A 27,543-nucleotide genomic window follows, 5' to 3' on the forward strand; every position below is an offset into this window, starting at 1 on the left:
AGGTTCAATTTTTTTCTCCTACGTGGTCTTATAAACTACTAGTCTAAAATTAAATATAAGTATTCTGACCATATCTCCATGTTTTGACATCCCCTAAGGAGAAATAAGTTTCTTAGAATTTCTACAAAGATTGTGAGCCCATAATTGAGTTTGTCTGGAAGTGAAAAAGCGTCCAATAATGAAGTGATTTTTCTGTTTTCAGTGTGAGAAAGATATCAAGTATTCTTGGAATTTCTGTAGACAATGGTAAGATTTAATCAGGTTGAAGTCAGCTTGTATAGACTGCTGTATTGAAAACTAAATCTGCTTGTGGCCTATCTTTTTAAACATTCTGCTTCTAAATTGCAATATACTGTATGTAAAGTATTCTAAAGCATCATTTCTGAAATTTCAGCTTCAAAAAACAATGAAACTGGTTGACTAATTCAGTAAAATACAACACTGGTATTGAAAAGAGTTATGTGCAGTAAAACAATTATTTGAGCTAACTGTATTTTCACTGTGTTCATTCTTTGATTTCTCAAAGCGTATCTAACTGTCCCTTAAAATCTTTTAGCTCTTTTTCTGTAATATAAAGCAAAACTTAGCCTAATTGCACAAGACTTACCACATTGTCATGTGTAAAAGTGAGGAAAAAAATCCCACAAAACCTCTCTATTCATAAATGCATTATCACATCTGTTGCAATGTAAGAAATGCGATTGCTTGCTTTTAAAATGTCAGACAAGCATGTGGAAATTACTTTTTTTTCCTTGCAATCAGTCTGCTACTGCTGTATCATCATAATTTCTACATGGTTGTTGTTACAGAAAAGAAAGCCTTTACACTATGTGGCTACACATTTGGTACAGTATAATACTTTGCAGATAAAGACTGGTTAAAAAGAAAAAAACTCTGAGAAACAGATAACATGTCCCTGTGTAAAGAGATTTCATGCTTTCAGAACTTGGCCATGTTTACTGATTTTTTAGGAAACAATGAGCTGAAAGATTTTTAAAAATGCATGCTTATGTAAAAAGAAACTTTCCATTCTTTTCCAACTGAAGGAAATTATGAAGGAAGGTGTCTTATTCAGATAACTTTGTCTAAACTGATAATAGGTGGTTTTTTTAAATGGACAGTTAATAAATATCAGGATATTACGGATTGTATTGACCAAGGTTTTACAAATCGAAAATATGTTGCTGTAAAAACCACATCAAGTATTAAATTGATTTTTTATCTTTGTTCTTGTTGTTGTTAATTTCCAGTTTTGTTTAGTTGTCAGTCTGCCTCTATCATGTATTCAAAGTAGCATTTAGAGCTTGAATAATCTTGCAGATATTTTGTGTGGGATACATAAAGAAGGGGAGTGTCTGGTGGAATTAGCTGCTTCACTTGTTTCTAAAATCAAGATTCTTTGGCAAGATAGTTGTCTATTAGTGTAAATTATAAACTTATTTTCTCCCTTTCTAACCACCTAAGCTAGAAATAGAACTGAAATACTGTTATGTTACCTTTAATCTCTGAGAAATTTCAGTATAGTTTTGTGCTTAAAGAAAGAATGTATAAATCTAAAGAAACTGGTGGTTATGGGTATACATGCGTAGTTCAGCCAAGGAAGCAAGAAAGTGCAGAAAGAATTGGCCAGGTGTCATTACAAAAGAGTTTGGCATTTCTTCTGTTCTTTTCTTGATCTCAACAAGTTTTTCATCCTTGTCATTGATTTAGTGATGCTAAGTTGTCTGTAAGTCTGATGTTCAAACATGACACAGACCAAATGTTTATAAAGCAGCCCAGTCACGTTTGTCAATCTGGTGCTTCATGACCAGTGTTAGGGAACATAAGTGATACATTATTATCAGTGCTGAGCCAGGATACGTTTTTAAAATTATTAAAATTCACTATGGAGCTAGAAGTGATAGAATGTTTTTTATTAAATATGGAGATATTGCATTGTATTGCTACAAGAGCAGAATTCATTACTTGGGTGGTAAACTGCATATAACTAAAGGATTGTATTCCTTCAACTCTTACTATTTTGTATTTTTATCCTGGTTGACTTGTGATTAACTTGGAGACCATTGTAACATCACTAAATTGCCAAAACTACATTTTTTCAGCTGTAACTTCATCCTACTGCAGTACTTACCAATATATGTGTGTATATATATATAACTGTGTAGCTTTATATATATATATATATATATACACACACACGTGTGTCTACATGCACATATATATGTGAAATACCACATTGTTTTTAACTGCTGTTTAATGCTTCTATTGTTGAAATTCTTAATATATTTTATAGTCCTTTGCAAATTATGTTAGAATAATTGTCTGACCATATTTGAAACTATTTAAATGCATATGAATTATTTTCCTGTATTGAATACTAACTTCTGTCAGGCTTTTTACTTGTTAATCTTTTCCTAGTGCAGCAAGTCTTTTGGAAATAAGAAACATTTAAATGAGTGTATCCAGCACTTACACTTCATTTGGAATTTCTGTAGGCTATGGCCATTCAGATGCAGATGTCCTTCACCAGTCTTTACTTGAAGCAAATATTGCCACCGAAGTTTGCATTACAATTCTGGACACTCTATCATTATTCACAATGGCTTTTAAGGTTTGTTCACGACTTGGTGTTAACTTTTCCCTTAAGTATCTTTGAGAATAAATACTTTTAAAAATTATTTTTTAAATTTCATTTTTATAGTCTAGTTAAATAGCTTCGCTATTTTTAGGTTTTCTAGCATTGTATTTTATTATTTTCAGGTAAAACTGGTAATATCTCACAGCAAAATGCTTTGGCTTCAGTTTCACACCCACAGTAATCTGTGGGAAAAGCTCCTTCCTCAGTCTAACTTAAAAATTGTTCTAGGAGCTTTAGTGTCTACCTAATGTTAGTGGTAAAAGTGGCTTTAAAAAGGCCATGTGAGGTGAAAGATCTATGGCAAAACCATAATTGGACACTCTCAGACTTTCATATTGAATTTGGCTGCTTATTATAGTAATGTACTCCTTAATAGTTATTTGTGTGTTCCTATTCTGTAACTTTTTTTTCCATTTGTCCACTAATAAGACTTCTTTTAGTTGTATCAGTTGCTGTAGCTTTCCTGTGGAATCTTTATATAGCACACCCACTTACTTACCCCTCCTGGCTGTTTTCTGAGGTTTTCCAGACTTTAAAATCGAAGCCATAAAAAGGAGAGATGATAACTCTAGCTTGTTTCTCCTCGAATTGGGGCAGTGTATCCAGATTTTTGCTTGAAGATTCAAATTTAGTGTCTTATCTTTAATCTAGTTATGAAAACATGAGCTTATTTACAATGAGATTCCTTTTCCTGGTAATTTAATTAGTAGAGTTTAGAGCCAGTTCAGTCCATGGGCCTGGTGACAGAATTGAAAATTAAGATACCTAGCTGTAAAGATATAAACAGGAATGAACACTAATTATCCTGTAATTATCAACCCATCATGCTTTCAAGGTTATCTGTGTGTTGCATATTGAGAAGGTAGGCAAGAGTATGCCAGAATAGTCTCAAAAATCCAAACAAAACGGATAGGACAATCAGGAGCTTTTATGTAATCAACTGCACTAAAATACATAAAATCAGTCATATGATGGTTTGGGTAGTAAGGGACTTTCAGAGATCATCTAGTTCAACCTTTCTGTGTGGGCAGAGACAGCTTCTACTAGGCCAGGTTGCTCAAAGCCCCATCCAGCTTGGCCTTGAAAAAACCTTCCAAGGAATTGGGCATCCTCTACTTCCTAGGGCAACTTGTCCCATTGCCTCAGCACCCTCACTGTAGAAAAACTTCTGCTTATATCCAGTCTGAACCCACTCTCTTCCACTCCTTTGGAGGCCTGTATATAAGCAGTAATGACAAGGAAGAGTCGAGTGCACCAAGGTGAGTTGCAGAAAGGGTAGGACCTTGTAGGATCACATTGTAATAGGAGATACTGCTATGAGAAAATTCCCCTGTCTGAGCTGCTAAAGTCAGTGTAAGCAAAGTCTGTTGATACTTTGAGTGTGCCCCTCAAAAAGCTATTAATAGTAATGGATTTAATTAACAGCTGATAAAAACAATTGTGTTCTATGAGTCTATTCAGAAGGTAACACTTCCTTTATAAGCAGCATTGATGAAGTGTTAGAAATACCTAGTTAGAATTTATGTATGTGTGTTTTATTATACATCTTGGTAATGACATAGAGGTTGTATTTTTTAAATGTCCTGCTTTTAATGATCTGTATGTGTTCTTAGAGTATTATAAATGTATTGCTGTACAAAACTCCTAAATTCTTGCTATTGTTTTAAAGAATCAGCTACTGACTGATCACGGACATAATCCACTGATGAAGAAAGTATTTGATGTATACCTCTGCTTCCTTCAAAAGAATCAGTCTGAAACAGCATTGAAAAATGTATTCAGTGCTTTAAGGGCACTTATTTACAAGGTAAGAAGTTTTTAAAAATTCATCTTCAAATACATGTCCAGTTCTTTGCTTAACAATATACTATGTAAGAATTTAAGAACTAACATCCCAAAATAAAGTTGGTGAATAAGGACTGATCTGATCTCAACAGTGTGGAATGCTTGTCCTTTGATTTGCTGTAAAAATTGTTTTGTGTCATGAACTACTCTAACTATTGCTCTTTCCACAGTTTGAGGATATGAATATATTTGGTTTTTTCTTGACATGCTTATTTTATCAAGATCTGACTCTAGTTTTACTGAGTAAATTAATTTTCTTCTTTTTTCTCAGTTTCCTTCTACATTTTATGAAGGTAGAGCTGATATGTGTTCTGCACTGTGCTATGAAATTCTGAAGTACTGTAATTCCAAGCTGAGTTCAATTCGTAATGAAGCTTCACAGTTACTGTACTTTTTGATGAGAAATAATTTTGACTACACAGGGAAGAAGTCTTTTGTTCGAACACATCTGCAAGTTAGTATATTTTCTTCTTTTTTTTTTTTAATATAGTAGATACACAGTTGCTATACCAGTGTGCAAAGCCGTGTCAGATAGACCTAAAATAATTTATTTGGGGTTTAATCAAAGTGGATGCTAAGAAGAGGGACATAAAATTATATTCTGTACAAGGAAATACTTAGAAACAATTGGATGACCCTGTGTTTTGTAGGAAATAAATTTTATTTGTCAGTGCAAACATTCTCTTTTGTAGATGTTATTTTGTTTGTTAAATGCTGTATCCTGTTGCATCTGAAGAAGGAAAAGAAGGCATCAACAAGCACACAGAAGTCTAAAATAAAACAAATACTTTGAAAATTGTGTGTCTTGACAAAGGTGGGAGCAGTAGTTTGCCAGTTTAATGATCACTGGCTAGTTCACCTAGCAGTCAGTCATGTGTCTTGAATTTACACAAGCCTGTTTTATCTTGCCTATGTTATTGTACAAGTAATTGGAAAAGAACCCCCAAACATTATTTTATTTAGGAGAATGATTTTTCAATTAAAGAGGACAAAACTTCTTTTGTAGTTGCCTCGTAGATATATCTCAAGGGTGTTTCATTAAATATGCACTAACAAGATACTTGTTTCTGTCAAGGTTATTATTTCAGTAAGCCAGTTAATTGCTGATGTGGTTGGAATTGGAGGAACTAGATTTCAGCAGTCTCTTTCCATCATCAACAATTGTGCCAATAACGACAGAATTATTAAGGTCTGTTTTTATTCCTATTTCCATACTGTAGAAGGATGCTTGAAGACTCTTCCATAGCATCTTTTCCAGTTGTGCTTTATCACTTTGTTGTGCAATGACTAGGAAAACACAGTAGCTTACCTGACTTTTCTGTGTTTTAGCACACTACATTCCCTTCTGACGTTAAGGATTTAACCAAACGGATTCGCACAGTACTGATGGCTACGGCTCAGATGAAGGAACATGAGAATGATCCAGAAATGCTTGTAGACCTCCAGTACAGCTTGGCAAAGTCATATGCAAGTACACCTGAACTGAGGAAGACATGGTTAGACAGCATGGCAAGGATCCACGTTAAAAATGGAGATCTTTCAGAGGTAAGAGAAAAAAAATCAAATTAGTTTTAGTTCTGGTATAAGCATAAGCTTATCTTTATAGAGAGGGAATGTACTATATGCAGTTGTTAGCATGTAACATAATAAGTGTTTTTAACAATTTTTGAATTGTTGCTGGATTGGTTTCAATAGCTGATAAGTTTTTGTCCTACCCAAGTACATCTGTAAGTAATTTCTCGTTACTAATGTAAGGAACATGTTTAACTGCTATACTGACACACTACTAAGAATGGAATGCACAATGCAAGCCATGGAAGAGAGGCCTTTTGCTTAAAAATATCTTTGTTATTACTTGCTTAAACACTTAAAGCCACTCCTTGAATTCTCCTCCAGTTTCCTTTACTTGAAGAATTAGCTTGATTTTATTCCAAATTGCTTAGTAAAAAAACAACTAATGTTCTTAAAACTGACAAATAATTTCTTGTGTTGTTTGAAAAAAAGGAAACATTTCTGTTTTTACTGTGCTCTAAAAATATTCAGTTCTAGCAAAAAGCAGAATTGGGGATTGTTATATGTCTTTATAAGACATTAACATTTTAACTGGATACAGATTAATTTTGTCTCTTTCTGGAAGGTTTTTCCATCTGAAAGTAAATTGTTTTGTATGAAATCATTGCATTTTATTAACATCTGTTAAAATGAGCATCATGTAAGCAAGTAAAGATCTCCAAGAAATAGAAGGTGCTATCTTCCAAACTCAGTTCTTAGTACTGGAATTCTCTTCTCCTACATGGTAGCAACACAGAAGGCATACACATTACTTTGTTATTAGCTTGTCTCTTGAACTGAACAGCTTCACCTATCTGAGAAGACGAGGTCTTTTAGTCCTTTTCAGTTATGTTTTTCATTTTTTTGGTTAAAATTTTAAAATCTTTGACTGTGCAACTAGATGAAGATGTCTGCAAATCATCAAGTTCAACTCAATACAAAGTATGAGTTAGAATTTCTGGCAGATTCTTACCTTTTTCCTTCACCTCCATTGTTTGAGGTTGTGCAGCCTCCGTATTTGAACTGTTCAACTGATAGTTACTTTGCTGAAAGCCTAAACCTTTTTAATAAAACGAGAATGTGAAATCCTTTCATTTTTTTGGAGAAAAGTCGTCAAGGTCAAATCCATTAAAAATCACAGATATTTGAAAATTATTCTGTCCCTCTTTTTTTTTTTGCCTGTTTTCCAAACTGCACCAATCAAATTCTATTCAGAGATTAGATCTCTCTTGCTACTCTCAAATGGCCTGTCACCACTTTCTTCTGCATTTTTCTTGGTCTGGAGCCAAAAAGCAGACAAAGCAGGTTAGCAGAAGGGCTACCAAATGTTGAATAGAATCATTAATAGCTTAACATTTAAAATACCTCCCCCCTAAAAGGAGTTTCACTTGTTTTTATTACAGCATGATGTTCCTACCTTGTGATTTGTGACCCGGGGTCACTCAGATTGTGAACTGCTGTCTGTGCCACTCAGTGCTCTGGTTAAGGAGTGCACTTGCAGAATTACTGCTTAACATAAGTAAGATGGAGAATTCTTGCAGTCATAGAATATCTCCTGCAGAGCAGCAAAAGGGAAAACTGAAGAAATTGTCTCGTACTGTTGCTCTCCTTATATACCTTGTTTTTAACAGTCCTATTTTAATTGTATTTGAAAGATTGTTACTGTTTCTGTTTTAGGCAGCAATGTGCTATGTCCATGTAGCAGCACTGGTTGCAGAATATCTCACACGAAAAGGTATGATTTCAAAACCTTATTTTAATGTATTTAAATATATTTTTTATTAGAGTTTGGGAAAATCAAGCGTTTCCTTGAGAAAGTTGTATGAATTTCAGTGTTCACTAGGGAAAAAATTCTGACATAACCAGGTAGCAAACTCACATACTTAAGAGTAAACTTGCATATCTAAAGGGCAGCATTTCAGATGAAGGCAAAGTAAAATTTTTGAAAAGTAAAAATTTTAGTTTTACACCAGAGCTGCTAATAGCTCAGATCAGATCCTTTCTAAAGCAAAGTTATCCGTGAATATTCTTGTTTCTACAAGTAGTCAGTCTCTCACTGCCTCTAGGGAAACCTGGCATTGCCAGAAGAGTCAAAATAAATTTGTACAAATTTTCAGACATTCAATCAATGATAATAGTGCTCAGGCTGTTTCACCTTGTTGTGGTATATTCTGTGCCAGCAGCTGTTTTTAAAAGTAGATTCTGATGACACTTGAGATAGGGTAGAAAACTTCCTTTCATCTATAGGATCAGAAGAGTTGTCAATCAGGGATTTGAGATATAACTTAAATTAACAAAAAGGGCTCTCTTGGAGAACTTTTCAGGAATCTGTTAAAACTGATTATGATGTTGAGGCAGTGTTTTGGATTTGTGGGTAAATTCATGTTTGCATCTTTTCAGCTTTGCCTTTGCAGGACAGTTCAAAATGAAGTAAAATCATGAGTCTAAAAGATTACTTGTCTCTGTTCTTGTTGTGCTTCTCACCAAATGCTTGTGTAGTGTATAGGCTATTTTCTTTGCCCAGTGATTTCAGAACCTTCTCTGAGACCAAATCTGAAATAAGCTGCTAAGACAAATTACTGTGTTCATTTGGAAGCCTGATGATACCTGAGAATTAGTGATAGTCTCTATTTATTTGTGAGTCCTTTGGGTGTTCTGCTATTTTTGCATACTATCATATAAAATTCATTTCCTCTCAGTAATACAGAGGGTCAAACTTCTACCTTTGGTACTTCTAAGAAGAGAAAAGCCCCTTGCATTTGAGGCAATCATTCAATAAAACTTCTGATGGTCAGAATTCCTAACTGAGCAGCAAGAATCTTTGTAGGAATGAGTTGTAAAATAAATATGTGCAAATCCTTAAGCTTCCATAATAATTACTGATCACCTTTGAGGTTTTAATTGATACAGAAAATCCTGTTTTCTTAATTCAGCAGTCTGATGTAATCAAAAAAGATCTAAACAGCATAAGTAAAAGGCATGGGTTTCATGTTGGAACATTCTATACTCCATTTTTGATAAGTATTTTTTTTTCAGTAAAGGAAGTTAGATTGGTATTTTGTTCGTTTTTTTTCCTGGTTTCTGTGTTTAAATAATCTGGTTTGCCACCCCTTGATCATTTTTTATGGTTAATGTCATTCATATTATTCAGACTGGAAAAAATGATGTGCCAGGTCCTGCCCCTGTACTCAGGTCCAGCATGACTTCATGGCAGTTTTTAATTAAATACAGTAAAAGTTACCTTGAGTACCTTAGACTTAGGGGGGAGTAGATTAGACACAAATTTAAGATAAAATAGGAAGATTCAGACACTACTTAGTTGGGTAGGTAAGGGTCCAGATGTTAAGGTTTTTGGGTTTTTTAAAACCCATTTGTGCGTTCACAGTAATGTAAGGACTTCTATTTCAATCATGCAGTGGGAGGCTGATCTATTTCTTTATTTATTTGGTGATAGGTATATTTAAACATGGCTTCTGCTTTATCCAGAATTACAAAATGGCCCAGTGTTATCCTGCTGAAGAAAATTAAATTTGTCTATATTTCTTTTTCAATGACAGGGATGTTTAGGCAAGGTTGTACTGCTTTCAGAGTAATCACACCAAATATAGATGAAGAGGCTTCAATGATGGAGGATGTTGGAATGCAAGATGTTCACTTCAATGAAGTAAGTAAACATAAAAATGTTAACATTTACGTACATGGAAGGGCTGGGGTTTTTGCAAATTTTATGTTTCAGTCTGGAGAACTACTGATATAAGGGATACAATAATTTTTTTCTGATCTGCTATTCATACCCTAAAGCTGAAATGAAAAAAACGTGAGGTGTCCCAGATTTTGAGAATTTACTGTATACATGTATTTTAAATATAGTGCTAGCACATCAGCTCAACACCACTTTTGGAATAAAAGCAAAATGGGGGCTTATTCTAGTTGACAGGATGAACACTAATGTGGGTTTCTTATCAGAGTTAGCAAAATCTGTTGTTTTGTAAAACTGACTTGGATTTAGAGTAATACTCCACCAGAAATCGTGAAAATGTGTTCACTGGTTTTTTTTGCTGTTTAAGTTTGCCTAAGCAAATATGCCATAACAATGAAAGTAGTTTTACTGACACCAGACTCAGACTCGTGTCCATGTGTTTTTTCTGGCTTAAGTTTCACTCCTTGTGTCTTTGCTGATCCATCTGTGCAGGCTCTAAAGTAAATTTTACTAGTAAGCAGTCTATATGAAAATGTTAATAATCTTGCTTATGAAAAGCTGTCTGCACTGTGTATTTGCTGGTGTAGTTATGGAAGAGAGGAGCAGACCACGATTGGCAGCAGTCATGTTGGAAAACTCTGGTTTGTAAGCGTAATTGTGCAACAAAAACATTTTTCTTTTGTGTTTTAATTAGTGTATTGTAAAGCTGTATGACAACATTACTTGACTGTGCAAATTATTTTGTGTTTTGTATTTTTTTTTTAATTTTGTGCTGTCTTTTTTAAATCATTGATTCTTCTGATCCAGCATGAAATGTAGCATGCTACTCAAAGCAATATGCAAGCTGCTCTAAGTTATTGAAGATCAGGAATTCTAGTGACTACTGCTGATGGAAAGTTTTGTTGGAAATTTCTGTCACTGTTTTCCTGCCAGAACATTTGTCAGAGTTAAATTATTATGCTTTTTTCTTTTTTTTAATTGGAATGTCTTTTTTCTTTTTCTCATTAGTCACTCCCTGCAAAAAGAATATACTGATTTTTCTGGGTCATTGAACCCTACACAAATTTATTTCCATCTCTCAGTATTTCCGTGGAACGGAAGTAAGCCAAGAGTGAAATTATAAGCCTGTACAGCTTGCAGAAGGATCAAACCAAGCCAAATTTCATTTTTTTCCTGCATGCAACCCTTTCTAAACTTAACCATGTAGTACACTAACTGATGAAATATTGAAAAAAGTTACTATTTTTCAAATAACTTTCAGAAGTTATCTGAAACATGGGAAAAGTAATAACAGGGGAGAAATAATAATAGTAATAATAACAGGAGTAACAATAGGGAAGAATTGTTTAGCTTTAGCTTTAGCAGACTAAAAATAATTTCAGAAATGCTTCAGAACAGGTAGCCCTGTTCCTTCAGGAACGGGAATTTATTCATAAATGGAGTGTTTCCTCAGTGTGTTCATAAGTAAGCAGAACTGTATTGTCTGAGAAAAAAATGAGATTAATTGAGTACAGAAGTCAAAAAGCAGAAACCTCTTTCAAGCTATACTTTACTACTACTTAGTAAACTGTTGCTCTGATGAGAATTCTTCTTATACATGGTAACAAGCCATGTGGAATTTCTTCCCTTAAAACTTGAGATTTCCCTTTTTGCTAGTTAGAGTTAAATTTCCAAAGGAGCACTTACAAGTATTGGAAGATGAGAGAGAATCCCCTCATGTTTTTAAAAGGGTCAAAATATCTTTCATATTCTCCAGTTTATAAAACCTCTTCCTAATTAAGTGAATTTTTTCTTAAGACTCATATAGTTCCTCATTTAAAAAAAATTGAAATTTTGGGATTCTCAATTTAGTTCTCATTTTAAAAGAATTCTGTCTGATGCCAGGGTTACACAGGATAGCCAGATGAAAAATCCAAAATTTAGTTTGGGATTTTGCTTTTTAGCAAGGCTACTGTGTGCATTTAATCAAAACAGTTGTTGGCCTGTGACATTCCATGAGAGGCACTGTCCTGGGTTGCAGATGGGTAAATGAAAGAGCCTTGCAGGAGTACAGTGTACCTCTCAAGGTGGTACAAAGACAAATTCAAAGCATTGCACTTTAAAAAAAAAATCAGCAAAAAAAGCTCAGTACAGGCTAAGCAGCAGATCTGCAGAAAGACCTGGCAGTTCTAGTGGACTGCCTGTTGAATGGGAATCATCAGTGCAGGTTGTGTTGTGTTTGAGAGGATTCACTCAAGAAGCAGAGGGAAGTGAGTTTTTTCCCTTTTATGCTGGCATTTGTGGAGCCCCATCTCTAACCTTGTGTCCAGCACTGACCCCCAAAAGTCAAGACAGGTATAAACAAACTGGAAAAAGACCAGCTCCTAAAGTGGTTAGTTGAAGAATCAGACTTTTCTGAGAATACCACCACTAAGAGCAGGAGGCTGTTCTCAGAGGTGTCAAGGGAAACATTGCATATATGGAAAAGAACTTTTCCCATGAGAGTGGGTAAATATCGAGACATGTGGCTCAAAAATGGTGTGTTGTTTTGCTCCTTCCTATCAGCTCTCCCACTTGAAGCTTGTGCTCTTCGTGTTCCTTTCCTTTTGTAAACAAAATTTTACTTTGCTACATCTGGATGCCCTCTGGTGTCTGAATTAAGACTTGTGTCATAAACCAGTGTTTGTGGACAGCCCTTGTGGTGCAGCAGTGACACTGGTCTGTCACTTGTCACCACTTGGCTGCTGAGAATGGACATACTGGGAGTCTGCACAGCCCCATAATGACTGGGGGAAAGGAGGAAATGTTTTAAGGTCTGTTGCAGGATAAGGGTAAGGATAAGGGTACCACTTTTTAGTCTGTGCTCACAGTGTTAAAAATTGATTTTCTTAGTGATGTCTTTAAGCTTAGTCCTCTACCAAAGGGAAGAAGAAGGTGGAATAGAGTAACATTTAAGCATCAGAGGAGTTTTTTCCAGCTTCTAGCTTCACCACTGTGATGCAAGAGTGATAGAAGAGGGTCCAAACAAGTTTCAAAAATATCTAAAAGATATTCTTGTATAAAATACAAGGAGTATGTGTGTACACTCAGACCATTCTATCTTGTTTTGGTTCCTTTTAGCAATTTTTGATTGCCATAATAACTTAAATTACAAAGTCTACATAATTCCGTTTTGAGGCAAGATTTCAGTTTTCACTGGGAGTAATTTTGGTATAATTATTTTCTCTGCTTTTGATGAGTACTGAATTGTTTTACACTTTCAAATGTGTATTCAAATCTAGGATGTGCTGATGGAATTGTTGGAGCAGTGTGCTGATGGACTCTGGAAGGCAGAACGCTATGAACTCATTGCTGACATATATAAACTTATAATTCCCATTTATGAAAAACGGAGAGATTTTGAGGTACTTAATTCATCAAAAGTAAATTTGAGCAAGAAAAAAAATCCTGAATTTTCAAGTCTAACTGCATGACACATTGGACAGCACATAATAAGAGTGTTAAAATTGTAATTGAAATTTGAATGTGTTGAAATGTTTGTTTTAATTTTAAATAATTACATTTTTTCTTTTAATATAAATAATTAAAAATGAGTCTTACATATTGTCATCCTGATGCAACTGCTAAACTTAATACTACCATTCAATAAAGAATGTTTTCAGTTGTTACTGGCTGCAAGGACCTAACCTAATTTGTTATTTTAAGATAGGAAAGTTGTGCTTTGTTCTTCTCCCTCATTATTGTTTTCTTTTACTTTTAGAGGCTTGCTCACTTATATGACACCCTTCATCGAGCATACAGTAAAGTTACAGAAGTTATGCATACAGGCAAGAGGCTGCTGGGAACTTATTTCAGGGTAGCATTCTTTGGACAAGTGAGTGTTACTTTCACTGGTGTGCTCTATGCAGTAAGAAAAACCTGAATTTATTTTACAAGATTTACTCTTTCATCATCTATATTGATGCCGTGACATCAAAAGCACACAGAATGTGTTCTGTATGAAATAAAGAAACACCATCAGTAATTTATTTTTAAAACATCTATCAATTCCAGTAAAATTCTTATAATTTTCCTCAGTAAATTTTTTTGCCTTTTTTCCTTTTTTCTTCTTTTGTTTACTACCTTAAGGCAGCGGTAAGTTTTCTGTAATGTCAGTTTTTAGCAATGCATTGACATAATGTCTGTAGTGCTACGGTGTGGTTTTGCAAGGCTGCTTCTTAGATTGGTATGCATTAATAGCCATTGCAAGTCAAAAAGTAACATCAAGCTCCATTTAGAGAACGGGTCACTCTTTTCTATGCATCAGTATTGCATGCTTCAAACCAAAGTTCTGGCTGTGTATTGGGCAGCTTCACATCCTCTGGTACTTGTCTAGAATGCCTCTGTATCCCTATGGTATCACGCATATGGTATCAAGTAATACACTTTCTACATGCATAGCCCAGTTGCTTAAATGTCCAGCTGAGCATGGAGAATTGTAAAATACTCTGAGCAGTATAATTTTACATGTATTCTGTTGTCTTTTATGACTTTATAGCAATACCAGTTTACAGACAGTGAGACAGATGTTGAGGTAATTACAGTGACTGCTTACAAAGCAAGCAATGCAGTACAAACTACTGCATTTCACCTTAGTTTGGTGTGGGTATTTTTGTCAATCTAGCCTGTGTTTATACATGATATGTTGTGCTTTTCTATTTTGTCTGTTTCGTTTATGAAAAAATATTTGTTTTCTGGTTTCAAACATGAACTCAACATGGCTTGTTGTTTTAAACCAATGAACTGTTTCACTTTCCATGTATTGTGCATTTAGTTGTGGTTTTAAAAACAATGGTGTGTGTAATAAGATAAAGAAGCATATACCAATAGTACATCATAAAATTAAGATCTTTGCATAATTATATTTCATCTTGTGGGATTAATTTTTTATAACTACCTAAGGAAAATTTTCAGATTATTTTTATGTAAACTTTTGCCAAAATAGTCACTGGTGGATCAGATAGTCCTGCTGGGCACGACTACCAATTTTGGCGAGTGAAACAGTGCTGCAAGTTCACTTTTAAGAAAAAGTGAAAGAAACTTATCTCAAAGGCTTGGCACACCATAGAATTGCTACAAACTTTTAAAATTTAAACTCTATGTTTCCATTATCTTTCACTCATGTTGTAGTAGAGAATTACATTTTTCTGTTGTTTTTTATTCTCTTAGAAAACCCTTTTACTTATATTTTAATTTCTGTCTATTTATGTTTGCTTGAATACTAATGTTAAATGTTTATATTTTCTTTGAACCACACACATTATGTCTATCTTAGTCATTTCCTTATATGTTTTATTCCCCAAGATTTTGATTACTTTGTTTTTACAGGGTTTCTTTGAGGATGAAGATGGAAAAGAATATATCTATAAAGAGCCTAAACTCACCCCTCTTTCAGAAATTTCCCAAAGACTCCAAAAACTCTACTCTGACAAATTTGGAGCTGAAAATGTCAAAATGATTCAGGATTCTGGCAAAGTATGATTTTTATTCTCTCTAAAAAATTCTAATATATTGCTTTCACTAGTATACTTGAAATAGCGTGGGATCACTGTCTGTTACTCATTTGCATCTAAAAGCTCTACTGTTGGAAAGGCATGAGAGGAATATTATCTCCTACTAAGTATGCCTTTTAGAACAACCAAAAAACTTAATTTCTGTAATGCTACCTCACAAAACAATAATTGTATCTCAGAAGAAATTTGGATTGCTATCATATTCTGTGTTAACTTTAGCTGTATTTCTTGTCCATTCATGCACAGTCATTCTTTGGAAGTTCTTCCCTTTCCCACATCTCAGCCTTAGACTTTATGGTGATTTCCTCTTAGTATAATTTCATGGCTCTTTTTGTTCCTTGATAAGGGTCCTTTTGAATCCTTGATTCAAAAATTTCTGTGCATTTTGGCATTAAAGTGCAGCAATGGTGGGCATTTCAATATTTGAACTTTAAAATGAGAGGAGGACTTGATGAAAGGACTGGGTTTCATGATCATGAGCGGTTAAAAACCTCCAAAAAGCAAACAAACCAAAACAAGCCAAAAAATCCACAACGTGCTGTAATGCATCTGTCTTTATTCCTAGTAGTTAAAAACTGAATACAGGAAACCTCTGTGAAAGCATGAGTATTTCCCATGTTTTCAATAATTTAGAGGTTAAGAGACCAAATTTAATTTCTGGAAGTTGTGTGACTACTGTTAGATCCACTTTATTCACAATGTAGCTATTTGATTTTTTTAATCCTGTTTTTAAGGTAAATCCTAAGGATTTAGATTCAAAATATGCATATATTCAAGTTACACATGTAATTCCATACTTTGAAGAAAAGGAGCTGCAGGAAAGAAAAACAGATTTTGAAAGGACTCATAACATTCGTCGTTTCATGTTTGAGATGCCTTTTACTCAAGGTGGTAAAAGACAAGGAGGAGTAGAAGAACAGTGTAAGCGACGGACTATTTTGACAGGTACTGATGGAATGGAATGCTGTGACTGGAAGCATTAGTTCAAATGGTCTAATTTTGTTCTATATGGGTTTTTTCATTTCACCTCAGTCCTTTATAGCTATCAGCTAAAATCCTTTTCATATTTTTGGCCACAACTAGGTTTTTCAGATTGATTTCTTCAGTGGGGAATCCTCAAAATTATTTTCTCTTTTTCCTTAAGCTTCCAGAATTCTGAATCTGGAATCTGGCTCTCCTTTTTCTTAGAAGAAGACTATTTTGTGTTTCGTCTCTGTTCAGTGCAAGTTTCTGTATTAAAATAGTTGTAAAAAGAAATAAGTGACTTTATAATAATAAAGTGACTTTATAATAAAAAATTACTTTATAGCTGTCCGTAGCCAGTACTTGTGAGGAAATAGAAAATACAGCTTTGCTATTTTGGGATTCTTCTCTTCCTTGAGATTTGTGCATGTTAAGCAATTATTTTCAGAGTTCTCATATAAATTAAGTTCCAGTGGTTTATTTCTTGGTGGTAATTACTAGCAGTAATGACAGTGATCTTTCTTTGCTGTAATGCATGTAACACTGTGCATATTTACATATCAATGTCTTGCTTCCCCATCCATTTGGTAGTATTTGTAATTATATAAGTTATTAAATTGGGCAGCTAATTACATCAAAATGAGATTTTAGCATAAGATTCTCTCAAAGCACACCTTATTAAAAAACCTTTTCTTGACTAAGTTAAACTTGTTTCTGTCCACAGCCATACATTGTTTCCCATATGTGAAAAAGCGCATTCCAGTGATGTACCAGCACCACACTGATTTAAATCCAATTGAAGTAGCCATTGATGAAATGAGTAAAAAAGTTGCAGAGCTTAGGCAGCTTTGCTCTTCGGCCGAAGTAGATATGATCAAATTGCAGTTGAAGCTACAGGGAAGTGTCAGTGTTCAGGTAAGACCTTTGCCATGCAGTTTCATTTGCTTCTGTCCTTGAAAACTTATATAAGTAGCACTTTATAATTGGTTTCTATTCTGCACGTTCAAGAGTGTCCTAAATTAGAAATATGCTCACTGTCTGCAGTTATTTCCTGAATAGGAAAAGAAATAAAAGTATTTGATATAAACAACTGATCAGTTACACAAAATAATTAAGATTCATGTCTGGAATATGTTGTATTACAAGCCCCACCAGATTTTGGTGTAAAACTGAAATTGCTAGAAGATGATAGATGAGCCTGAAGATAAATTAGCATATTTTGCTTAGCTGTAGGTCTGCCTACAGTAGGTCTAGCATATTTTTGTAAGAACCTTATGGACATAAAGAGTGAGTGATAATATATAGGAAGAAGATAACCATAGAAAATCTCATTGTGTGTGCCTTTTTGCCTAAGGCAGGCAGGAACTGGAATGTATAAAGAAGCCATCAGATTCACCAAAATAGGGTACCTGAAGCAGTTGTAGCATGTATAAGTCAGTATGGAAAGGATCTTCAAAAAATACAGTGACATATGTGCTGCTCTATTACTTTAAACTGATTGGAAACAAAGGAACTGTTAACACAGTCATCTTGATATGACCAGCTGTCTCATTCAGCAGGAAAGGGAAAAAAAAACCAAACCAAGGTTCCAGAATCAGTAAGTTGTCAAGCTAGTATTATGGGATGAGAACGGAGAAGCTTGTGTTGATAATATGAAGGAATAATAAGGATGAGTCATAAGTCACTGAAAGCACTTCTCCTGTAGCTGCCCTAAGAGCACAATTAAACTTCTGCAGGTTTTTGCAGAATTCTCAGCTTGGAAATCTCTTTTCAACAGATACACAGACCAAACAGTAGTAGGTGAGCTCATTTTCCCACCCTAATTGCATAACAGAGATGACAGATTGGCAATATCCACAGTTACTTTGCCACATCATTGAAGTGGTTTCTTTGTACCCGGGACAGGTTTATAGCACTAGAGAGTCCTCTCCTGCTTTAATGCTCCCACTCTAGCAGTTTTCTTCTTTTCTAAGTCCACAACTTTTTTGAAATCTATGTATTCTCATAAGAAAATCAAATCCAATAGACACCTGTAGCACCTGTTATTGCTAAGACAGTATGTCAGATATCTGACTATTTTTTAATTCTTGTTCTTTTTAGGTTAATGCTGGTCCATTAGCATATGCAAGAGCTTTCTTAGATGACACTAACACCAAAAGATATCCAGACAATAAAGTAAAGCTCCTAAAAGAAGTTTTTAGGTATGGCATGGAAGGTTTTGGATTTCTTGGGGATGGAGGAGAGGGAAGAAAAGAATGGACCTTTTTTCCAAGACTCATAAAAATTCTTTTTGAAACTTTTAACTTTTAAAGTGTTCTGGTTCAGTAAAAACATACTTTAAGCTGACATTTTAAACCAGACTTTTGGATTTCTGTTTGAGAACTTTCTTATTTTCTCTAAATCAGGCAATTTGTTGAAGCCTGTGGGCATGCTCTGGGTGTAAATGAACGACTGATAAAGGAAGATCAGTTGGAATATCAAGAAGAAATGAAGGCCAACTACAGAGAAATGGCAAAAGAGCTTTCTGAAATAATGCATGAACAAGTATGTGCTGAAATTAAGTTATGCATACCATCATTCAGAATGTAACTATAATGTGAAAAGAGTAGGGGAAATGTATATAATACTTTACACGAAAGGATTGTTTCTTTTTTTTTCTTTCTATCAGAGTATAAGCCTGCCAAGAAATTGTGGACCTTAATTTCTTTTGCTTGTGTATTTCGTTGGCATCAGCCTGGTTTTTTGTAGGCAAGGAAGACTACAATAAAGATAAAACAAATGTAATGAAATTAATATCTATGATCTGCAAGCGTAGCCCTTTCTTCTTCAGTTTTGGAGGTATAAATAATTGCTTTTGCAACAAAGAGTTACATATCTTTCAAGAGGTATTCCAATACATTTTCTTGAGGGAAGTCCAATAATGACAAGCTAGAAATATTGGGGAAGGAAAAGCAGAACTTTTGTGGAGTGAGATGTACCACTCAACCTTTGCATCTGGGTTCCATGGTAGAAATGTCTCCTGACTTCAAAGGCAAAGATCATTATTTCTAGGAGGACAGGAAGAGCTGAAGTTCAGTGCTTGGTCCCTGCCTTTTTGACATTTTTATTCATCACTTCAGCCCCCTTTTCTTTCATCCACTGTTACTTTTATAACCTTTTCCAGAACCACAGAATAGTTTATAATTCTAAAGAGTTTTGCCTTTATTCTACCTTTGCTTAGATGGAACCCAAAACTTTTATGGCAACTTTTTTCTATTCAAAAATGGGCCACTTATCTAAAGTTCACTTCTCATGCTTTCTTGCTTTCCATTATTTCCCAATGTGGTTTGTCAGGTACTGTGTTCTGAGTAGCTCTGTGATATGATATAATCATGATGAAGCACATTGGCTTTATTTTCCTTCACCAAGTTTGATATCCTGTCACAGAGAAGAGCTTATGACACAACTCTTTTTGATTACCATCAATAGAGAACATTGTGAACCAAAGTTTATAGGAAGTGATACCATTTTTCCAGAATTAAGTAGTTGGATTTGGTTTTTTAATAAGAAACAGTAGTAGAAGAAAATAGTTTTGAAAGATTTGTGGAACAGAAAAAGAGTTTGCTTAGCTAACAGAAGTGGGATAGTTTGACTATATTTCAATGTGATTTATTGATAAGCAGAGGAGGATTTGGAATGGAGGATAACTGACTGGAAAGCTGATTGAGATGAACAAGGTACATGAGAGAATTAGACAGCGATACAGAATACCCCTTTGGAAAGGAGAGGCAAGTGTTTTGGTCAAAGAATTTAATGATAAATGCAAGATTAGCATTCCCCTGGTACAGGGAAAAGTAAAAGAATATAATGAAAATTTGTACACAAGAAAAAGTACTTTCAACTCAGTGCAAGATGTAGATGTTTAAAAAATGCTGATGTATGTGAGTTTTCAAAGATTGGTGATAAGAAAAAGCATGTCCTGAAACTTCAGGAGTAAATCACATTGCCCTTTCTCTTGGTTTACATTTAGACAAACAACTGATATCCATAAGATACTGTGAAGAGAACATAAAAGTACAGAACTGACTGCAGTAATATGTACTATAAGCCTATCACTGTGTTCTTATACAAATGTCATTAGTTGTACATAAGTTAAATATGCCACCAATAAATATTTTATTGGTGGTTTTGCTTTGTTTTGCTTTAGTTGTTGTTTTTTTTTTTTCCAATTAGACTGATAATTCCCCTGAAGGCTTAGAAACATGAAGGTCTTCACTTAAATCTTTTAAAATGCCTCTTTTATGTATCTGCCTATTGCTGTTTTGAGAAAAAGCTCTGCATCACTGAATAAACTATTAGCTGTAATGTAACACTGCAAGGTCTTAACAAGTGCAAAAAATTTGTTATAAAAATGCATAAAGAATCTTAACAGTTTTTTTTTTTCTCCTCTGCTGCTTGCCAATATGATCAGATGGGATGGTAATTAGTTTTCTCTACTTCTGTTGTATTAGTTTGTCTAATCTTTATATAATTCCTTTTTTTATGGTATTTCTAATTGCAGCATCAATTTGTTTATCGCTGTTAAGAATGAAATCTTTTCATGTTTCGATAGCTTTTTGTAAGAAATGCTCAAATCATACTTCTATAGAGTCAAAAAAGGAAAACCAAAAAAGGGCAAAAAGTGACCTTGTCACTATGAAATTCCTTTTGAAAGTTAACAGGAGGAATGATAGAAACTGTCCAAGCACCCTCTGCAAAGGACAGTGTAATATGTGAGTTAGGAGAACTGATATTGAAGAAGTAACTTCTCCTAAATCTGGGAGAAGATGGCTGAAAAGAGTAACCATTTCCAAAAAGTTTTGTGCAGAAAAATACTGGGAGCTTGAGTTGATAAGCAGCACATCAAGAAATTGGTTATCTGTTTTAGATATGCCTGTGCCATTTTGAAACGTTTTGGTAAATACGTGTCTTTCATTTTAAGATTACTCCGGTGGAAGAAAAGGCCAGTGTCATGCCCAACTCACTACACATTTTCAACGCCATAAGTGGAACTCCAACAAGCACAACAGTTCATGGGATGCCCAGTTCTTCTTCAGTTGCATGATTGTTTTGTAAAGGAAAGTATGTTTGTTTCTTTTGAAGTTTGTGGATTTGCTTCATTGTGTGCAAACTCAGGATGACCTTGAAGCTAAATGTTGGGCACATGCAAACTGCGTAGTTCATACGAATGTCTGAGCACACTTAGCAAATAGCAGTTACTGGTAATAGTCTTTTAGAGTAAGGGAGGCACACATACATATTTTTTAATCTTGCTGGTAAAATTTAAAAGTGTTCACAATGTCATTGCAGAAGTGCGTGTTGGAAAATTATCAAGTTGAAGTTAGCTTCTGTTTTTCATTAGAAAGTATTATTAAAATGAATTGCACATTACAAAAAAAAGTGTTGTGGGATGTATTTTGCAGATATGTAAGATTCAGGTGTTCTTTTTGTGTATGGCACATAGAGATTCCAAGTACAAGAACTATTTTGGGGCTAGAGAGAGACACTAGTTTTTGGGGTTTAATGGAACTGACAATAGTAGTTTTTGTACCAGTTGGCAAATTGTTGTGCTTTATTTTATACCTTGTTGCATTTTGGAGGTATGCAAGCTTAGATCTTACTAAACAACTAAATACAACCAAAGGTCTGTATTAATAAACACTGAGTTATACTAAAATATCAATAGTAGTAAATTGTTATGTACATATTGTTTGTTAATACAGTCCGTACAGTCTGTACATAAATGTATTACATTTCTAAGCATTTTTTTAATATTCATACCAGCTCTTACCATTCTGCTTTCAGTTTATTTTGAAAATTTGCTCATTCCAAGTAAATGCAGACTTTACAGTTCATTTATCCCTGTATATAAATAAGTGCAATATAAAGATGTATACAGTCTTTGCTATGTTAGGTTTATATGCAGTTATTAAAAGAAAAACCTTTTTTGCCAAAGCAATGGAGTATGTAATTGGTAATCATGGTTACTGTGGTAAATGGTGGTATAATTTAAAGCTTTTTCCATATTCTTATTCTTTTAAGACATTAATTTAGTAATTTTATATTTGGGGAAAATAAAGGTTTTTAATTTTATTTAACTGGAAGCACTGTCCTGCTGTAATTAAACATTCTGTACTACATCTATATTAAAAGAAAAAAGGTAGTTACTTTTCTCACTGTGTGCTGCGTTTTTTTGTTTTAGATTTACCCCTGACATTTAGGAAAAATGAAAGCTTGATTTAAAAAAAATGGCTTTCTGCATCCTGCGTATGAGATGCAGACACTTGCAGGTCTTATTTCATATTCCTTGTCAATAAAGGCAATTAAATTATTAGTCAAGACATCAGTTTCAAGTCCTTTGCATTTGACTCTAGTACCGTGTTCCTGTAACTAGAGGTTGTTATTCACCACAACACTTAATATTAGAAAGTCTTCAAAACTTTTCATCACATGACAGTAGAAATCATCTTTTCCTTATGACATGAGGTTTGCTGTCATTTTTCTGTAGCACAGCGTGAAACACATATGTTGCCATCACTCATGAAAGGTTTTTTCTAAAGCAGCTCATCTTGGCAGTGAAATGCTGGATATACTCTGCTTTTCCTAACTATGTTTCTGAAACAAAATTTCTCGTTTAAAATTCTTTTCCTTAAAGAGGGAAAAAAATCATACACTTCTAGACAGTGAACTCACAATGCTGTAAGAGGCATTATCTTCTCCTCTGCCCTACAAGCTTCACACTTCTGTTTGTCTGTGGAAATGGGTGTAGGAACACCTACCTCAAAAGGTATTTCATTACTGGGAGAATATAGAATATATCCTGTAAAGCTGTTTTGCCACTCAGGAAGACTTCTGTATCCATGTATTAAGAGCTATTATGCATATCACCATGGCTTCTTTTAATTGCCTCATTTTTTTCTGACTTTTTCCACTTTGCCTTGGGAACAGAACTGACAGTTTCCCTTTTGTACTGAGACCTCTCTTGGGTGAAGATGCATCTGACAACTAATCTATAAATGTAGTTTGTATTCAGAAGTGAATATGTATATGTGCATGTGTGTGTGTGTATATATATATACACACATACATCTAAATATATGTGTAACTCTTTTGCTGAACCTTGGCCTATGAAAAACAGCAAACTCTAGTTGACATTGCTGTAGATTTACACAGGCTTAAATCATTAATGATTAACACATAAATGATGTGTCTATAGACTTAATCTCTGTGATGTGTTTCTATGAGGGAACGCACCCTCTACCATTTAAGCTTAGTAATTTATAGTAATAAATGTGGGCATTTCCCTCCTGAATAATTCCTTCTGTACCAGCTTCCCTTCTCTGTTGTTACTTCTGTAGCATGTAAATTAATTATCCAGTGTGTGTTAATTTATTTATAAAGACTTGGGCTCTCTGCACAGTGCCTGGTATGGGGCTGTGTTTTGGGTTTGTGCTGCAGTGTTGATAATTCAAGGATGTTTCAGCTGTTGCTGAGCAGTGCTTGCACAGAGTCAAGGCCTTTTCTACCTCTCACCCCACCAGGGAGCAGGCTGGGGCTGCACAAGGAACTGGGAGGGGATACAGCCAGGGCAGCTGACCCCAGCTGGGGGTCAGGGATGTCCTGTACTGTGTAGGTGTCATGTGCAGCAATAAAAACTGCAGAGAAAGTTTGCCAGAGCAGCACTTGCTCAGGGAGTGGCTGGGCATCGGTCAGCTGCTGCCAAGCAGTTGAGGGATTTTTGCATAATTTCTTTTTCTTGGTTTTGTTTTGGTTTTTTTACATATTAAACTGTCTTTATCTGGACCCACAAATGTTATCGCTTTTACCCTTCTGATTGTGTCCCCTATCCTGCTGCAGAGGATTGAGGGAGCAGCTAGGTGAGGTTGAATCACAACAGTCCTGTTTTGGCACCCAGTGTCAGGCTTGAAGGGTTTGAGATAACAGATTTGACCACAGCATGTTATGTTGGTTACAGTGTTGATTTACTTGTTCACAGTATTAGTTTATCTAATCACTGCCACGCTCTTTTTTTTTTTTTTTTTTTTGGCTGTACATCAAATTTGAGAGCTTGTTAAAGGCTGAATTTGCAGTGTATCATTTGGCTGTGTTTTGCTTGGGAGAACGATGATAAAAGAATTGGCCTTGAACCTAAACTGGTATTTGGGCCCTGCATTGTTGCCTTCCCTGCACTTTGGGAACCGTCTCATGAGGACAATGAACAATTAGACATTTGCCCTTTTCCAGGAACCACTTGGTAGATGAAACAAAGAATGGTACCTTCCCCTTTTCCTGTGGGGTAGATGTTTTCTGTCTTTCTACACTAACTCTTCAGTACCTTGGATACCTTTTGGTAACTAAGATATTCCTACTGGCATGTTTCAAGTATATTTTCCCAGCTTTTCCTAAGGTTAATTCAAGAATATCACATAGGGGTATGTCCTTAGGCAGTATGGTCAAGGCAAGGCATGTGGGAGAATATGGGCAAGTGACAAGGATTGTCACCTCTGGCAGTCTGTACAGAACAAGTACAGGATCTTGAGGTGATAAAATATTTGATAAAAAAGGATGCCCTGGCTATGGCAGAAACACAGCTTAGCATTCTTGAGAACCTCGAGGGGAGGAGAGGGTCTGTGGATCTGGGGATATACAAACAGACCCTGGCCAAAGCGGAGACCCCTGCACTCGACTGCATCACTCTGTGCTGACCTGTCTGTCGTGCTCTGCAGGGAACAGGGGGCCGAGCCACAGGAGTGGAGGGGCAGGTTCAGCTTAAGGACTGTAAAGATGAGGTGTAGGGACAAATGAAACTGGACCTTTCTAATTCATACTCTTCAAAAATATTTTTTCAAGTTGCCGAGTGGGCTCTGTTTTACTGTTGCCAGAGTTAGGCACAACAGCGACTTGTCATGGGTCATGGTCATGGGGGTCTTTGCAGTTGGGTCTGAGGATGGACATGATACGCAGTAAATTAAACTTAACAAAAATGTTATAAATACTGTTTTAAACAGTAAGTATTTAAGTAGGAATAGAATAAATATTGAGAATAAGTATTTAAGTTGAAATAGAATTATTTCAAAGAAAACTGTGTCTTTAGAAGGACCTGACTCTTAATGAAAGCACCTAGTCTAGTAAGTCAGGCAAGGTTTTTTCTTATACTCAGTTTCTATTATCTTTGATTTCTTTATAAGAAGACTTCAGTACATAGGAGATGTCTGAGTTGCTGTTCGTCATGAAAGTTAGCTGTTAAAATTTGTGAAGACTGCTGTTCTGCGGTTTTTCATGAACGGAAAAATTCTGTATTTAATTGTGTTCAGACTGGGAGTCCTGGAACTTCCTGCAGGAAGAAAACAAATGAAAGCTTTGGCAGATAATGAAAAAATTCAATTGTTTTTATGATATTTTTGAAAGTGACTATTTTAATATCTTTTAAATATTTTGATTTTTTTCCTTTCTTAAGTATTATAGTGACTATACAATGAATTATTTAGAATTTTTTAGACTCTAAATATGTTTTGGTCTCAACACAAATAAACAATTTAAATTATATCTAGAGACTAGGCATATATCCCTTTCAAATTAACTGTAGTAGATATTAGGGTTTTTTCCTGGTATTTTCTGGTAATTTCTTCTCTCAAAGCAGAACTTACAGCTTTTTTTTCTGCAAAAACAAGGTGTGATTGATATTAGTAAAATACCTTGGGAATGCTATACCTTGTTTAACTGCTACATGTTGTAAATGATGAAAAAAGCACTGAGAATTTTTCTAGCTGCATGGTTCTGTTTTGCTGTTTGGATTGTGCTATGAAGGATTAGCTGGAAAGACAAAAAGAGGAGGCTGAAGGGATTTAGGTAAATAACCTTTCATTGTGAATCCTTAGAACTTTTTTTTTTTTTTTTATGTCTGTCTCTGTCCTGTAAGATTCATTGACACCAGATACCTGAACAGCAAGTGGAGCTTCTTGGGATAGTGAGTTTTGTAGCTAGTGCTGTATAATCTGTTCATCTTTATCACTGTGATATCTGACTCCCAAAAATGTGGAAGTTTGATGTGACAAATTGAGAAGAGAAACATGAAAATTCTGAACATAATTGGCAGAACTGCAGCTGAGGCCTTCAAAACTCACTCATCTCCCAGTATAAAAATCCTTTTACATCAGTTTTGTTTCAATTTATATTTTAAGAATTGGTATAAGGTTTAAGCAGCTTTATACAAATATAATTTTCAAATTATTTGAAGTAACACATCAGGAAAGAAAAAAAAAAAAAAAAAGGATTCTAAAGCCTGGAAGAAGTCTGAAAAGAAAGTGACTGCATCATTTTGCTCCAGTCAACATTATTAGTACCAAGAAAGAAGTGAAATTTCTGATAGAGCTGGTAAGTACCCTGGGTTTTTTTCAGTGGTGTGGACTGTAAAAAGAAGAGATAAGAAGTTCCCAAGGATGTACAGGTAACTGTAAGAAAAGGACCTTAGTTCAGCAAAACTGTTCAACTCATTGTTCATTCCATAACTCTCAGAACTCCATGAAGGTTGCCTGGGGAGGGACAAGCCCAGAGCTGTGTTTCATTTAGTGAAGCTTTAATAGCCACATTGCCACAGTAATCAATCAGGTAAGGGGTATGATTACCCATAGTAAGCAAAGGCACTAAGGGGGCCAACACTTTTTATAATTGGTGTGATGAGATGGAAAAATTGTCAACATCACTACTTAGGCTTTTTAAAGGCCTGTGACAGAAAAGGAAAACTCTCTTCATCAACAACAGCCTGTTAAAGGGCTGGTGGTTTTTTTTTTGATAGCTTAAAGCTTTTTTCTTTCATTGTCAGCAGTGTTGGATCCTTATTCTGCATCCATAATTTGAAACAGTTGAATATTTTCCCCTCACAGTGTGCTAGAGACTATAAAAATACATACACAATACACAATAAAGCCTTGGAAAAAAAATCTTTGAATGTACCTAGACAAATTATGTGACTGTGATTTTTTTTTTCTTCTTTTTGTTTTTTTTCTTCTTTTTGTCTTAGTTGAGAAAGATAAAGTAGGGGAGGTGGCACACTATGCTAAAATTGCTTGTTATCTGTTTCGGAGATACTGATAATTCCAAAAGGCAGGAACTGAAGCAGAAATGAAGGAATGCACCAGCTGGTGAAGCACGAGGCAGCAATGTGTTGGTGAAGAGCTGTGTTGTTAAAATGTGGGCTCAGAACTGAAGGATTAACTTGCCTTGCACATCTGCAGGGGAAAATGGCTCACAGCCAATAGTAAAATATGCTTAGAGAAAAAGATGCAGGATGAAATTAA

At 35.0% G+C, this 27,543-nt stretch overlaps 1 protein-coding gene across 1 annotated transcript in view; it reads left to right on the forward strand.

Moving 5' to 3' along the window:
- Window positions 1-22,418, forward strand: part of DOCK9 (dedicator of cytokinesis 9) — an 82,976-nt gene extending 60,558 nt beyond the window's left edge. Inside the window, exons 39-53 of the mRNA XM_053934308.1 lie at window positions 2,496-2,611; window positions 4,308-4,445; window positions 4,755-4,937; window positions 5,559-5,672; window positions 5,813-6,028; window positions 7,712-7,769; window positions 9,592-9,698; window positions 12,995-13,117; window positions 13,474-13,587; window positions 15,081-15,227; window positions 16,000-16,210; window positions 16,953-17,143; window positions 18,329-18,429; window positions 18,634-18,772; window positions 21,189-22,418. Coding sequence (XP_053790283.1) covers window positions 2,496-2,611; window positions 4,308-4,445; window positions 4,755-4,937; window positions 5,559-5,672; window positions 5,813-6,028; window positions 7,712-7,769; window positions 9,592-9,698; window positions 12,995-13,117; window positions 13,474-13,587; window positions 15,081-15,227; window positions 16,000-16,210; window positions 16,953-17,143; window positions 18,329-18,429; window positions 18,634-18,772; window positions 21,189-21,311 — 2,081 coding nt within the window. The 3' untranslated portion in view covers window positions 21,312-22,418. The remainder of the gene's footprint in view (window positions 1-2,495; window positions 2,612-4,307; window positions 4,446-4,754; window positions 4,938-5,558; window positions 5,673-5,812; window positions 6,029-7,711; window positions 7,770-9,591; window positions 9,699-12,994; window positions 13,118-13,473; window positions 13,588-15,080; window positions 15,228-15,999; window positions 16,211-16,952; window positions 17,144-18,328; window positions 18,430-18,633; window positions 18,773-21,188) is intronic.
- The last annotated feature ends 5,125 nt before the right edge of the window (window positions 22,419-27,543 follow it).

The sequence above is a fragment of the Vidua chalybeata genome, chromosome 2 (assembly GCF_026979565.1).
Source record: "Vidua chalybeata isolate OUT-0048 chromosome 2, bVidCha1 merged haplotype, whole genome shotgun sequence".
NCBI lineage: Eukaryota > Metazoa > Chordata > Aves > Passeriformes > Viduidae > Vidua > Vidua chalybeata.